This window comes from Callospermophilus lateralis, chromosome 14, assembly GCF_048772815.1.
Source record: "Callospermophilus lateralis isolate mCalLat2 chromosome 14, mCalLat2.hap1, whole genome shotgun sequence".
Lineage (NCBI taxonomy): Eukaryota > Metazoa > Chordata > Mammalia > Rodentia > Sciuridae > Callospermophilus > Callospermophilus lateralis.
Window position 1 is genome coordinate 95,884,797 of NC_135318.1, and position 13,175 is coordinate 95,897,971.

General features: G+C 56.6%; 1 protein-coding gene across 1 annotated transcript in view; it reads left to right on the forward strand.

Moving 5' to 3' along the window:
* Fer1l5 (fer-1 like family member 5) overlaps window positions 1-12,717 on the forward strand; it is a 55,573-nt gene extending 42,856 nt beyond the window's left edge. Inside the window, exons 26-54 of the mRNA XM_076832915.2 lie at window positions 105-268; window positions 506-620; window positions 1,275-1,377; window positions 1,863-2,026; window positions 2,126-2,290; window positions 2,434-2,572; window positions 2,697-2,774; window positions 3,586-3,767; window positions 3,973-4,134; window positions 4,386-4,490; window positions 5,474-5,620; window positions 5,701-5,863; window positions 5,981-6,012; window positions 6,567-6,617; window positions 6,716-6,820; window positions 7,050-7,169; window positions 7,691-7,852; window positions 8,104-8,195; window positions 8,577-8,747; window positions 8,948-9,096; window positions 9,323-9,462; window positions 10,562-10,650; window positions 10,897-10,992; window positions 11,152-11,293; window positions 11,503-11,602; window positions 11,678-11,856; window positions 12,028-12,137; window positions 12,339-12,486; window positions 12,601-12,717. Of these exons, the coding sequence (XP_076689030.2) occupies window positions 105-268; window positions 506-620; window positions 1,275-1,377; window positions 1,863-2,026; window positions 2,126-2,290; window positions 2,434-2,572; window positions 2,697-2,774; window positions 3,586-3,767; window positions 3,973-4,134; window positions 4,386-4,490; window positions 5,474-5,620; window positions 5,701-5,863; window positions 5,981-6,012; window positions 6,567-6,617; window positions 6,716-6,820; window positions 7,050-7,169; window positions 7,691-7,852; window positions 8,104-8,195; window positions 8,577-8,747; window positions 8,948-9,096; window positions 9,323-9,462; window positions 10,562-10,650; window positions 10,897-10,992; window positions 11,152-11,293; window positions 11,503-11,602; window positions 11,678-11,856; window positions 12,028-12,137; window positions 12,339-12,486; window positions 12,601-12,717 (3,690 nt within the window). The remainder of the gene's footprint in view (window positions 1-104; window positions 269-505; window positions 621-1,274; window positions 1,378-1,862; window positions 2,027-2,125; window positions 2,291-2,433; window positions 2,573-2,696; window positions 2,775-3,585; window positions 3,768-3,972; window positions 4,135-4,385; window positions 4,491-5,473; window positions 5,621-5,700; window positions 5,864-5,980; window positions 6,013-6,566; window positions 6,618-6,715; window positions 6,821-7,049; window positions 7,170-7,690; window positions 7,853-8,103; window positions 8,196-8,576; window positions 8,748-8,947; window positions 9,097-9,322; window positions 9,463-10,561; window positions 10,651-10,896; window positions 10,993-11,151; window positions 11,294-11,502; window positions 11,603-11,677; window positions 11,857-12,027; window positions 12,138-12,338; window positions 12,487-12,600) is intronic.
* Window positions 12,718-13,175: the final 458 nt, after the last annotated feature.

Sequence of the window (13,175 nt, forward strand, 5' to 3'; positions counted from 1 at the left end):
ACCACATTTCTAGGATGTGGGGGGCCCAAGGCGGGGGCTTGACACCCCCAGGACTGAGTGCTGGCGTTGGCAAGAAGGTCCTGATTGGGCTTCCGCTCCCCCAGTACGAGAATGAGGCCAAGTACAAAGACCAGTGGGGGCAACAGGGGCTGAAGCGCTGCCCCAACTTCTCCGATGTCATGGGGCGCAAGGCCCTACCCAAGACGGATTTCAGGGAGCCCCCAGGATGGCATTGGCAGGATGACTGGATAGTGGAACCTCAGAAGAGGTAAGGAAAAGGTGCAGGCCCAGGCCAGGGCGCAGACCCTTCCTGTCAGTGGTAGCCCAGAGAGGTGGGCACAGCCCTGTGAGCTGGTCCCTATGGTCAGGTGACCTTTACCTGCCACTCAGCCCTTCCTTGCCGAGTGGGTGGGGAGGCACCAAGGGCAGCCCTTGGCCCGAAGAGGATGACACCAGGACCTGTCAGTTCAGAGAGCCGTGGGAACCTGGGTCTTGCCGTCCCCAGACTCCTCCTGGACATAGACATCAACAAGAGCCAGGTGCTGGAGGAGGTGTACGAGAATGAGGAGCGCGACGCCAGAGGTGCCTGGGTGCCCGCCGCCATCCCCAACACGGACGTGGTGAGAGAGGATGCTGCCTTGGGGTGTGGGGGCCGATGGCAGCCAACAGGGAGCCTTGGAGGCTGGGATGTCCCAGCTGAAAGAGCCATGTCTGTCCCCTGCTCCCTACACCCTGTGGGACCCCGAATGAGCCCTTCAGCCCCCTCTCCTGGTGCTGGTGGGGGCTGTCGTACCCCAAGATGGCGGGCCAGAGACTCAGAAGCAACACAGGCAGGGAATAGTTCATCTCGAGGCCTCTGAGGAGCAGTGCTTCCCTGCCAGGGAGGACCTGAGGCTGTTGGGACTGGGCACTGGTCCAGAGCGCTGGTTCTGCCATTAAGGGAGTGTGCTATGGTGGGACTCCGAGCCCTGGAGGTGTGGGACTGAGGGACTGGACAGGGATCAGAGCTGAAGTAGTTCCAGGTGGCTGCTGGCCACTGCAGGGCACAGTGCAGGCCTAACTCACATGCTGGTCTCAGCACGGAGAGAGCAGCCTGTGGTCCTATGAGGTAAGTCACTAACGCACATCGAGTGGCAGCTCAAGTGGCAGCAGATGTAGTGAGCGCCACTCGTCCAGGGGCGGGCGGGCGGGCGCCGTGGTAGTCTGTGTGAGGAGTGAGCGCAAGCGAGCTCCTTCTAGCTCATGTGCCCTTCCCTCACCCCATGTCCCTACAGAATGGTCACCCCGTGGAGGCCCGGGAGAATGTGAGGTGCCCTGAAGGTTGGCATTTTACAAAGGACTGGATACCGGAGCTCAACCGTGCGGTTGACAGCGAGGGTCAGTTCTCTGGTCAGGGCTGAGGGCAGAAGAGTCTGGGGACCCTGAATCACCAGAGTCATCCTGGGCAGCCTCTGAGTGGCCAAACTCTTGGGTGGACTGGGCCTGAACTCCTGGGGTCCCCCAACCTCTAGGGTCCCTCAACCCTAGTGTTCAGATACTGCCAGTTGTGTCTCCTAAGGGTGGCCCAGAACAAGGTATGGCCTGAATGTGAAGCCTGAATTCACCCGGGTAGCTCCAGGCCAGGAGCCGCTGCGGGAGGTCTCTGGCTGGGGTTCCAGGTTCGAGTTCTGCTGCTTTCAGCTGTGCAGCCTTCTGGAAGTCTCCTTTCTCATTTATCGGATGGGCAGCTGTGCCCAAGCATACTGGTGACACAGTGTGATCACACCTCCCTGGATGTGAGGGACACCCCACCCCTTTAGCCTGCCCAAGCCTCCTAGCCTGCAGGCCCGCCGGGACACGGAGGTCACGGTGCTGTCCTGCAGGCTGGGAGTACGGAGTGGGGATACCGCCCTCGGGCCTGCCTCAGGTCTGGAGCTCCGTGGAGAAGACCTACCACTCACACCGGCGGCGACACTGGCTGCGTGTGCGCTTCCGGGACCATGGGGAACTGGACTTTGAGGAAGAGACCCTCTCCTTCCTGCAACTGGTGAGAGACCACTGGGCAGGACCCTGGTGGGACTGCAGGCAGGGGCCACCTTGGGCAGTGGTGGGAGCAAGCACGACCTGCCTCTCCTCCTGGAAACAGGACCAGGCCAAGGAGAAAGAGGGCTGGGAGTATGGTACCTTTGGCTCCAAGTTCCACCTGAACCCACACCCCCAGAGCCGCTTCCGCCGCCGCTGCTGGCACCGCAGGCTGGCCCCCGACGACGACAAGGACATTGCCCCCATATTCCTCCTGGAGGGATCGCTGGTAAAGCTTCAGGGACAGGGTGACGCCTGCCTGCTCCCGGAGGAGCAGGGTCCCACCTGGCCCAGGGTTGGGAGGGTGGCACCTGTCAGGGGAGAAGACAGGGAAGCACCTTGGAGCCTCAGGGGTGGCCATCCTGGGCACAGATACTGGACCTGCAAGATCGCCCAAAGGAGGAAGAGGAAAACAAGGGGTGGCCATGGGCACAGCTGAAGGAGACCTGGAAGCCCAAGCCAGGGGACACCAGGCAACCCGACCTGCCCTTCATCTACTGTGTCCCCAACAGTGAGCATGGGACCAGGAGTCTGCTTGAGCGGCCCAGAGGCCAGCGCCTGGGGGCAGGGGTGGGGAAGGCAGAGGGCAACCGTGGGCACCCCAGACAGTGACAGAAGTGCTCTTCTTTACCCAGAACCCCACTATTACCAACTCTTCTGCTACATCTACCAGGTCCGGAATTCAGTGCCCAACCAGATCCTGACATTTCAGGGTAGGAAAGTCCCTCGTCATTCAGCCTTTGTCCCCAGCCTGGGAGGGGGTGGCAACATGGCCACCCAACAGCATAAAGAACACGACCAAGAAGAACGTGACAAAAATGCAGACTCCTCTCCCGAGAACCTCTTTGCCCTGGTTTTGGGGAAAAGAGCCAAAGACGAGACTCCAAGGGGGGCTGTGGTGGAGCTGTGACCCCAGTGCTGTGGGACTGGCAGGCGGGTTGAGGAGGCTTCACCCCCATGGTGACCGCTTGGCTGGGCCTGGGAAAAAGAGGGGTTTGCCTGGTAGAGGGCCACCAGATGTGAAGGGGAGAGAGGAACTTGGGAACCTCAGGTCACTTGTCATTGGACAGAAGAGGCAGGGTGGGGAGGTGGCCCTCCATGGGAAGAGCCATCCTCAGTCCAGTGAGGGAGACCCCTGAGGGGGAGATGAGTGCTCCCGCCTGGCCTATCAGTGGCACTGCCCACTAGCCCCAGGGCAGCAAATAGCAGGGCTCCAGGGAGGACCGTGGGCCTCACCACCCACATCCCAGGGCCACTCACAGCTGCTGTGCAGGGCGGGTGTGTGGCGCCCCCAGCACCGCTCCAGAGGGGCCTCTGCCCTCATCTCTGGGTAGCCCCGGCTTCCCCGTGGTGGGCGTGAAGTACACGTGGGGGAACCCAAATCTCTCTGGCCTCTGAGTGTTGGCCTTGTCACTCTGCCGCGTACACTAAGGCACTCTTCTGGGCAGCTGGCAGTGGCAGTGGCCGCCTGGCCTGGCCTAGCAGAGGAGAGACTGACAACTCCCGCCCTGCCTCACCCCTCAGGGGCCTTCATCCGGGTGGTCTTCCTGCACCACAGCCAGTGCACCCAGGCCCTGGTGAGCTCCGCAGTCCCGACCTGGGCCCAGACCCTCATCTTCCAGCACCTCCTACTGTACGAGGACCCCCAGGACACCAAAGAGGGCCCCCCACTTGTGGTGATGGAACTGTGGCAACACGACTCCTTGGTACGGGCCAGGGCCAGGCGGAGGAGAGGACCCGAGAGGCTCATGGAGGGGGTTATTTTAGAGGAAAGGTTTCAGGAAGCTCCAGGGAGGCTGGGTGTGGTGAGCACCGCGTAAGCAGATGTTAGTGGTTCTCCATCCTCACCGGAAGCCCAGTTCAGAAGCTGGGTCTGGCCTCCACACTTAGTGGACCTTCCCTCCCCTCCAGGGAAAGGAAGTCTTGTGGGGACGAAGCATGTGGCCCCCCGTGGTCTCCCTGGACCTTCAAAACTGGATCCTGCCACCCCTGAGGTGGCACCCCTTGGTAAAAGAGTTGGGGGGAGAAGAGGGCCAGATCTTGGCATCCTGTGAGATGATCCTGGAAACCGAGGTACTGGGAAACAAAGGCTGGCTGTCCCGCCCCAGTCCACCCCCAGTCACAAATTTCCACAGCCAGTAGAGCCCACCTCTACCCCTCACCAAAGGCTGGGATCTGGGAAACAGAACCCAGGCCAGGTGATGTCAGCCTGTCCCCCAGTTCTGACTCAGTAGGGTTTGGGCTTCTCAGTTGAGTTGCCCAGGCCAGGTGTAGGGACAGCAGGACCAGCCTCACCTCTCTGTCCTCCTGCATCTGCTCTCCAGAACCTGAAAGAGAAGCATCAACCAATCTTAAATGTTCCCTGGAAGAATGGGATCTACACACTGCCCAAGAGCATCCAGCCCACACTAAGGAAGATGGCCATTGAGGTGTGTGTGGAAGGGACAGGGAGGGGACGAGCACCACTCTGAGGAGGTGCAGCACCCTGGAGCTCTCCGCTCGACCCTCCTGACCACCCATTTCAAAACTTGGACCCCAGATGACACTCCCTAGGGGATAGAGGGAGACAGAAATGAGCAAAAGTTGTGATGCAACATTAGATGGTTTTACTGCAGGTCTCTGGTGGGTGGTAGACCAGGGCAGTAACGTTCCCATCTGAGCCTCCAGAGGAGGAAATTAAGGTTCTGAAGGAACACAGTCCATGCACAGTGTAGGAACTAAGTGACAGAGCCACAGTTTAAGCCCAGCCCTACCCATCTCCAAATGCCAGGATGTCTCTTTGCAGTAGCATGACGGTCCCCACATTGTAACTTGTTTGCCCTGCCATAAATTTGGCAAAGAGCAAAGGGTGGCCAGTTTCCCCAGGGACTGGAGGCTTCTCCAAGATCAGGCAACCTGTCTGGCCCCTGCCCTGGACCCAAGGAGGCTCTGACCAAGAAGGGTATGAAGATTTCTTGGGTGCCCAGTCAGCTGAGAGAGAATCACAGGGTGCCATGGAGTTCTCTGGGACATAGGTCAGCGTGAGCTAGGTGGCAGAAGGGGATCCTGAGACACTGGGCACCTGTTTCTGTGAGCCCTAGAGGTAGTGGGCCTTGAGAACTCCCACTTGAGAACAGACTAGAAATGTGGGAGGGCAATGTCTAGGGCCCTGGAGGTCACTGGAGGACAGTCAGTGGCTGGGGGCAACTACCTTGTGGATAGGAGGACAGTGACCAGGCCTTGAGAACAAGCCCAGTCCCTCACAGGACAGGGAGACTTTGGGAGCCTGCAGACTGGTTTCTCCACACAGCCCCATTCCCTAGCCCTGCACTCACTCTGCCACCCTGTCCTTCCCAGGGCAGCCCCTCCCTCTGACCAGGACCCCCTTACAGAGGCCCTTTCCACCCTGCCCTGCTCTCCTTGGTTCTAGCAGATTCTGGCCTGGGGCCTTCGGAACATGACGAAGGTGCACTTCCCCCAGCTCGTGGTGGAATTCGGGGAGCAGTCCCTGAGCACAAAGCCCATCAGTGACTACCAGAAGAACCCCAACTTCCCTGAGTCCATCCTCTTCTTCACAGTGGTAAGAGGCCCCGGGGCGGGAGGGGACATTCCTCCTCTTGTCGGGGGGGCCTCACCCTCCCACCTCTCCTTGGTTCACAGTTGATGCCTACAGAGGCTGTCTACGCACTGCCCCTCGTGATGAAGGTGGTGGACACACAGGACTTTGGCCAGAAGAAGGTGGTGGGTCGAGCCAATGTCGACATCCTCCAGCCCTATTTCTGTGACCCTTGGGTTCAGAGCTATATACCCCGACAGGTTCCAAGTATGCCCCCTTCTGGGAGCCCCCTCTGGGAGTGGGGAAGGAGCCTGCTCTTGGGGTCTGGTGTCCCTCCCCAGCCTTTCCTCTCCTGAGGTCAGTCACCACCCTCTCTCCACACAGCACTCTCTGAGAAGAAACAACAACGTGGCGACGTAAGTGGAGGCCTGAGGCTCCCTTCTCCCCTGCCCTTTAGGGGACTAACCCTGACCCTGAAGAGGCAGTTGAGTAAATCATCCTGGCATCTGTGCCCCCATGTGGGCAGGCCTAGTGAAATGCTAAGGCAGTGGTCCTCAGCCTGGACAGCACGAGAATCACCTGAGGTTTAGACACCCAAGACCCTAGCACCTGAGGGGCTCCACCAGAGTTGTTGGGATTTTGTTCCAAGCCCCTTCCCCACACGTGATTCCAATGTGTGCAGCTCTGTCACACTCAGATGCACAGGAGTCCGGGACAGCCCATCACTAGCAGATCCCGATGCCACAGTGTGGGGTGGGGTGAGCCCAGTTAGTTGCACTGGGTGATGACGCCTCAGAACCAGGCCTCCCTCCGCATGGCCCTAATCCTACGTCTCAACTCTGCCAGGTGCTGGGGGAGGTGGGGAGCCAGGGAGCTGAGTCCCAGCCTCGACTCCTTGGCTCTCCGAAGTCAGAGCCAATGAGCACACTCTGAGCGCTGGCCTCCCCTTGCTCGCCCTCTTGCTTTTCAGTTCCTGTGGTTCTTCTGTGAAAAGTTTTGGTTCAAGTCCAGCAAAGCTGAGGTGAAGTAGGCCCAGCTACAGGGAGTAAGAATCGTCCCCAGTCACTCTAGGAGCTGGGGGGCTCCCCTGCTGAGGCCACACAACCCTCTCCCCGCCAGGACGAGTATGAGCATGAGGTGGACTGGTGGAGCAAGTTCTTCTGGGCCACCGGTGACTATGAAAAGACCCTGAAGTACAAATACAAAGACTACCACACCATAAAGGTTTGGAGGATCCTAGAAAGAGGTGCAATAAAATCTCCCCCAGGGAAGGGCAGCAGACCTAGCTTGATTCCCAGGGGACCCACCAGTGGGGAAGTTTCTGCATTGTCCCCCACTCCTGAGGGCACCTCCACCTGCCACCCTGGGTCATCTGAGCAGACCCTTTGGGAAAGTCCTGGGAGCCGGTGGTCTTTCCATCTCCTTATGCCAGGAATGGTCCCCAACTATGCAGGTGTTTGATTGTGAGCTGGAGGCCGTGCCAGACTTCCAAGGCCTGCAGGACTTCTGCCAGACCTTCCAGCTCTACCAGGAGAAGCCCAAAGCGGATAGCCCTGTGGTAGGAGAGTTCAAGGTAGGCATCTTCCTTTCCCAACTTGTCTTTCCTGTTTTCTTGTGTTCTTTCTGTCCCTAGAAGATTAAGGAAAGCCCTGGCTCTGTGTGCTTATTGAGAGGACGAGGCAGGTGGGCCCTAGGTGGAAGATCAGATTACCCTCCACAGAGACTCAGAGAGGCCTGACCTAAAAGGGGAGAGCAAGGGTCTTCTTATACCCAGCTCTGGCCTATGCTGCTCTCCCAAGGCCTCAGAGCCGCAGAGAACAATTCAAAGCTGAAGGGACAGAGGGTGTGGAATGAATGTTGACATCACCAGGAGCTGGGAATGCACCTAAGGACTGTGGTTCCTTTGCCCAGCACCCCCCAAACACAGTGGCCCCTGCTGAAGACATTAGCTACCCCTGCCTCTGTGTTCCCACAGCCTCCGTCCCTGCCACCCCCAGCTCAGCCCTCTCTCTGCTAAACTTGGACTGAAATCACTCCTTGGGGGACTGGGCCAGCACTGCCAGGCTAGGCCCCCAATACCTTCCCTTCCCCCAGGGCCTTTTCCGCATCTACCCCTTTCCTGAGAACCCAGAAGCCCCAGAGCCTCCCCGTCAGTTCCCGGTTTTGCCTGAGAGAGACGACTTCCCACAGCAGTGTATGGTGCGGGTGTACGTGGTGCGCGCCATCAACCTACAGCCCCAGGACTTCAATGGACTGGTAAGGCACAGCCCTCCTGTTACTGCCAAACCAGCTCCAAAACCAGACAAGAGTCGGTTTTCTAAGTCAATGACTGTGGTTCCGTGGGGCTGCCAGGCCCTAGCCCCTAGAGCTCTGGAGCTCCTTGGGCTGCTGATACTGTCTGCCAGCTTCCCACTGGGGGCTCATTGCTGCCCCACACCCACTCTCTCTAACCAACCTGAACTGACTCCCCATTTGCTATCCTTCCCCTGCTTATATCTGACCCCCAGTGTGACCCTTATGTGATCCTGAAACTGGGGAAGACAAAGCTTGGCAACCGGGACTTGTATCAGCCCAACACTGTGGATCCCATCTTTGGCACGTGAGCTGCCCCATCCACCAACCCCTCCTTTCCACCTGCTCTGTGCCATGCTGGGCTCGATGCCAGCAGACACTCTTGCCTTCCTTCCCAGCCACCAAGTTCCCTCTGAGGGCCTTACATGCTTTAGGTGCTTAACAGGTAGAGAAGATAGATGCGGGCCAGGCAGCTTTGCCCTCTCTCACACCCTGCCTGGGAAGGGAGCTCAGGCCTCACAGAATTTATTTCCAGCTATGTCCAGGGTATGGCTATTAGCAGACTATCCCCGGCTCTGCTCTCCATCATGGTGAACCATGAATGAGTAAAGGGATGGAGAAGGGGCCCTTGGGGTATATTGAGTGCATGGACCACAGCTTCTGCAGTCTCTGATGTCCCCGCCTCCAGGGTGTTTGAGCTGACCTGTAACATCCCTCTGGAGAAGGACCTGCACATTCAGCTGTTTGACTTTGACATGTTCTCAGCTGATGATGAGATCGGAACCACGATCATCGACTTAGAAAACCGACTCCTGTCTGGTTTTGGAGCTTGTTGTGGGCTTGCCAAATCCTACTTTGTGTGAGAATGGGCCTGTCCAGGGGATGGGGACAGGGGACTGAGACCACAGCTCCCTAGAGAGGGGCTGGGAACCAGGGCTAGACCTGCCCTGTATCCACCCATATTTCTATCCCTGGGCTTCCCGCAGCTCAAAGCAGCAGGCCGGGGAAGAGGGAGGACCCAGGACCACCTCCCCACTCATTGCTCACATAACCACTCAGGTCAGGGCCCTTTATTTGGCGAGACCAGATCCGCCCAAGCTACCTCCTAGAGCGCTACACCAAGGGGAAAGGGCAGCCTCCGCCTGTGTTCAACCCAGAGGAAGACTCTGTTTTATACAATGGGGAAGAAATCAACCTGAAAACCTTTGGTGAGAAGCTCAGCACACCACCAGAAAGCAAAGACACGGGCCCTCAAAGCAGAGAGGCTCCAGAATTCAAGGGCTGAAGATGGAGGGGAGACGGGGGAGGACAAGGAGGCATCACAGAGGGCAGTCCACCCTCTCCACATGCAATCCTGGCCCCCACCAGGCTGGTATGAGGGTGCCTGGGAGATAGGAGGATGAATGACCCCATGATCCCCTCCCTCCACTCCAGAGCCCGAACCCCTTACTGTTCCTGGTTTGGGACCCAACAAGGAACGCCTTGCACTGCACATCCTGAATACCCTGGGCCTGGTACCTGAGCATGTGGAGACACGCACGCTGTACAGTAAGAGCCAGCCAGGCATCGACCAGGTATGAGCCTGGAGGGGCCACTCCCACCTCCTGAGGGCGAGTTGGACCAGGAGATAGGGGTGCCCACCCACCCAGGACAGAGCCCACTGAGGAGAACATAATATTTGGATATGTACATGCACAGGAGACAAGCATGTTTTGCACATCATAGTGGAGAAGTTTGAGTGATGACACTTAGAATAGAGAATTTCAGAGCTGGAAAGTTATCTACAAGAAATGGAGGCCACACAGCAGTGAAAAGTGCTAGGGAGCCCTACCAGCCAACGCCCCCATGGCCTAGTCTCTCCAGAGGGGTGGGGAGGAGACACCTCACATCAGACAGTGTAGATATTACAACCCTGGTTCTAATTAATTGTAGGCTGCTTACTCCATGGCAAGGAACCCCAAACAGAGGGATACAGATCCCCAAGGGCATCCTAATTATCCTTACCTTCCAGCTACCAAAATGGCTCAGCTAATTCTCCAAATCTCTCAAACTGAGGCTCCATTCTACATAAAGTCCTTGCTGATCGTTTTTTATAACCATTCTCATTAAACCTGTTTTGTCAACTGGGTCAACTTCCAAAGAACAAAATCAGGTCAAGTGGTTTGGAGGACAGATCATAATTACTCCTTTTCCAAGGCTGGCTTGCTGCCCTTTGACTTCTCTTTTTCTTACCATTTTCATCCCTTACCATTTTCCTGAAACCTCTGGGCTTTGTGGCTAGCTTCATTAATGTCTTAGGCTGTGGTCTTAAAACAAAATGACTGGATCGAGCACCCAGTTTACTCTTACTGTGCTGCTTAAAAAAGTGAAGGCTCAACTCCCTTATGGAGCCTGTCCTCAGGTCACCCAGCACGCTCTGTTGAGTGGTTCTAAACCTCAGGATCTGTCCTAAGTGGAATCCTGGGCCACGTCATCAGCCTCAGAGACACCATACCCTACCACACTGCAGACTTCCCCAGCCAAAACAAAGGAAAAAAATAAAAACTGGAGGGTGGCCACCTGCCACCCCATAGGAACTTCTATGCCCCAACCCCCTGTGGTGGGAACAGTGCCTCATCAGACCTGAGAACAGAGGCCAGCAGTTCCAAACCAGAGAATCCACCCTGGCTCTAGGGAAAGTTGCAAATATGGGTGGACATCTTCCCCAAGAAGCTGGGGGCTCCTGGGCCTCAAGTCGACATCAGTCCCAGGAAGCCTAAACGGTGAGTGACAGCCCCGTCCCTACTGCAGTGCGGTTTAGCTCCGAAGGTGCAGGGCACCACTGTCCTCCAACGCTGAGTGGGAGGAGCTCTTTTCTGTTGGGAACAGAGGAAGCTCTACTGGAGCTTTCTACCTCAGTTCCTCCAATTCAGCCAGAACATGGAGGGCGGTCTCCAGGCCTTTCCTTCCTCCAGGGCTGGGGCTGGGGAGCTATTTCTCAGCAAAGCTTCAGAGCACGGTGGCTGCAGGTATGAGCTGCGTTGCATTATCTGGAAAACTGCCCAAGTGGACCTGGTGCATGAGACCTTCAGTAGAGAAAGGATGAGTGACATCTACGTCAAAGGGTGAGGGGAAGAAAGAGGCTTCCAGCAGAGCCCCCACAGTCTCCAGTGCTGACCCTGCCTGGGCTTCCTAATCTTGAGGGGGACACCTCTCCACTACCTCACCTGGAGGGAATGGGGAACCATACATATGAACCCAAAGTGAAAGGGCTCTGACCCCAGGTGGCTATTCGGGCTAGAGAAGGACATGCAGAAGACAGACATCCATTACCACTCCTTGACTGGAGAGGGCAACTTCAACTGGAGGTTCATCTTTCCCATGGACTACCTGGCAGCTGAGGGTGTGTGCATCCAGAGCCAGAAGGTAACAGGCCTGGGAGTGGGAGAAGGGGGGCAGCCCCAGGGTCCAGGAGCTCCTCGTCCCCTCCCCAGAGACTAAGTTATGACAGGGGTACATCCTCAGATGGAGGCTCTTCCTTGATAGTCCATCATTGCAGGGTGTGGGCTAGTAAGGTTTCTAAGGGAAATGCCAAGGAGGCAGGCTGGGGGACATACTCTTCTGCCATTTTCTAGGATTACATATGGAGCCTGGACCCCACACTGATGAAGTACCCAGCCCGGCTAATCATTCAGGTCTGGGACAATGACATCTTCTCTGCTGATGACTTCCTAGGTGAGGTCCTGGCATAGGGTATGTGACCACAGGTCAGGGAGCTCCTCCTTGCTGATGGCATTTCTCTGGTCTCAGGGGTCCTGGAGCTGGATTTGTCTGACATGCCCTTCCCAGCTCAGCATGCCCACTATTGTACACTCAAGATGATGGACAACACAAGCGCCCAATACAAGCACTTCTCCCTCTTTAAGAAGAAGGTTGTAACAGGATGGTGGCCTTGCCAGGTCTACAACGAGGACAAGTGGCGCATGTCGGTAGGAGCGGGGGGAAAGTGTCAATTAAATAGGACTGCTCTGCCCCGTGACTCGGCTCTAACAGACTCTGGGGGACCTTAGCTAAATCCCTTTTCCTCTCTGGATGCTGGGATGTGGTCCTAAAGCTACTTGCTCCAGATGACTTGAGCCTCCTGCCCTGTGGTGTTCCAGGGCAAGGTGAAGATGACTCTGGAGATCCTGACAGAGAAGGAAGCCCTCATCAGGCCAGCCGGCCGAGGCCAGTCGGAGCCCAACCAGTACCCCACACTCCACCCTCCCCCGTAAGGGCCCTGGGGCACAGGCACCAGTCTGTTTTCTTGGTTCTAGGAGGTAGTGAACAGGAGCCTCCACCTGGGGAGGGGTGGCTTCTTCCTTACCACAGCTCAGTTAAAATCAGGAGAATGGATTTGGGCGTGGGGGACACCCCCTCTTGGTTCTGCATCCTTGCCTTCTGTTCTTGGGCTTCTCCCTATCCTGGACAGACGTGCTGGTGGTCCTTTAATGTGGATGAGATCACCTATTAAAAACTTCTGCTTCGCTTGCTGGAAACGCTACCGATTCAGAATTGTAGGCCTCATGTTCCTATCAATAGCGGTATTCATGCTGTTCAAATTCATCTATGCAGCTCCGGTGAGTGGCTACCACAGGGACAGGGACAAAGGCACTGGTTGCTCTTGGGAAGACTCTGCAGAAGATGCCCTTGGGTTGCCACTTCAGGCTAACTCCACTGTCTCTTCTATCTAGAGCTATCTGGCCATGAACTTGATCAAACCTGAATTTCGGATGGGACCTCCCCCCATTAAAGTAGTTAATGTCATAAATTCACGGGACCAAAACAAGCCTCCCAGCTCTGCTGCCTAGGATCCCATTCTACAGCCTTCAATAGATAATGAGCTGAAACCCCACCCTGGACCCAAGAATCACCCGAGTATTATCCTTCCAGAACCTCCAGCTCCATAATACTAATTTGCCCTCACAGGCCTGGCCTGGCTTTTCTCCTCCCTGCCATGAGCCTTTCCCTCGGGCTTCCTACCAGGTCCTTGTTTCTGTCTTCTACGACACACACAAGGGCTAGGTATATTCTGGCTACTGTGCTCAGAAACCACTTCCAACAAGAGGAGCAGAGTTGTAATTTTCCACTGAAATAAACAAGTTTTATAACAGAGAGCCACCTTGTAATTTGGGGGGGGGTAGTTGAAGACAACACGAAAGGCTGAAATCGTCAGCTCTTCAGACAAGACTCACGCTGATGTCACCTCTACACGTGCCCTCTAGTCCTCAGGGTCTCTTTTGCACTGAGAGGCTTTGTCATCAGAGGA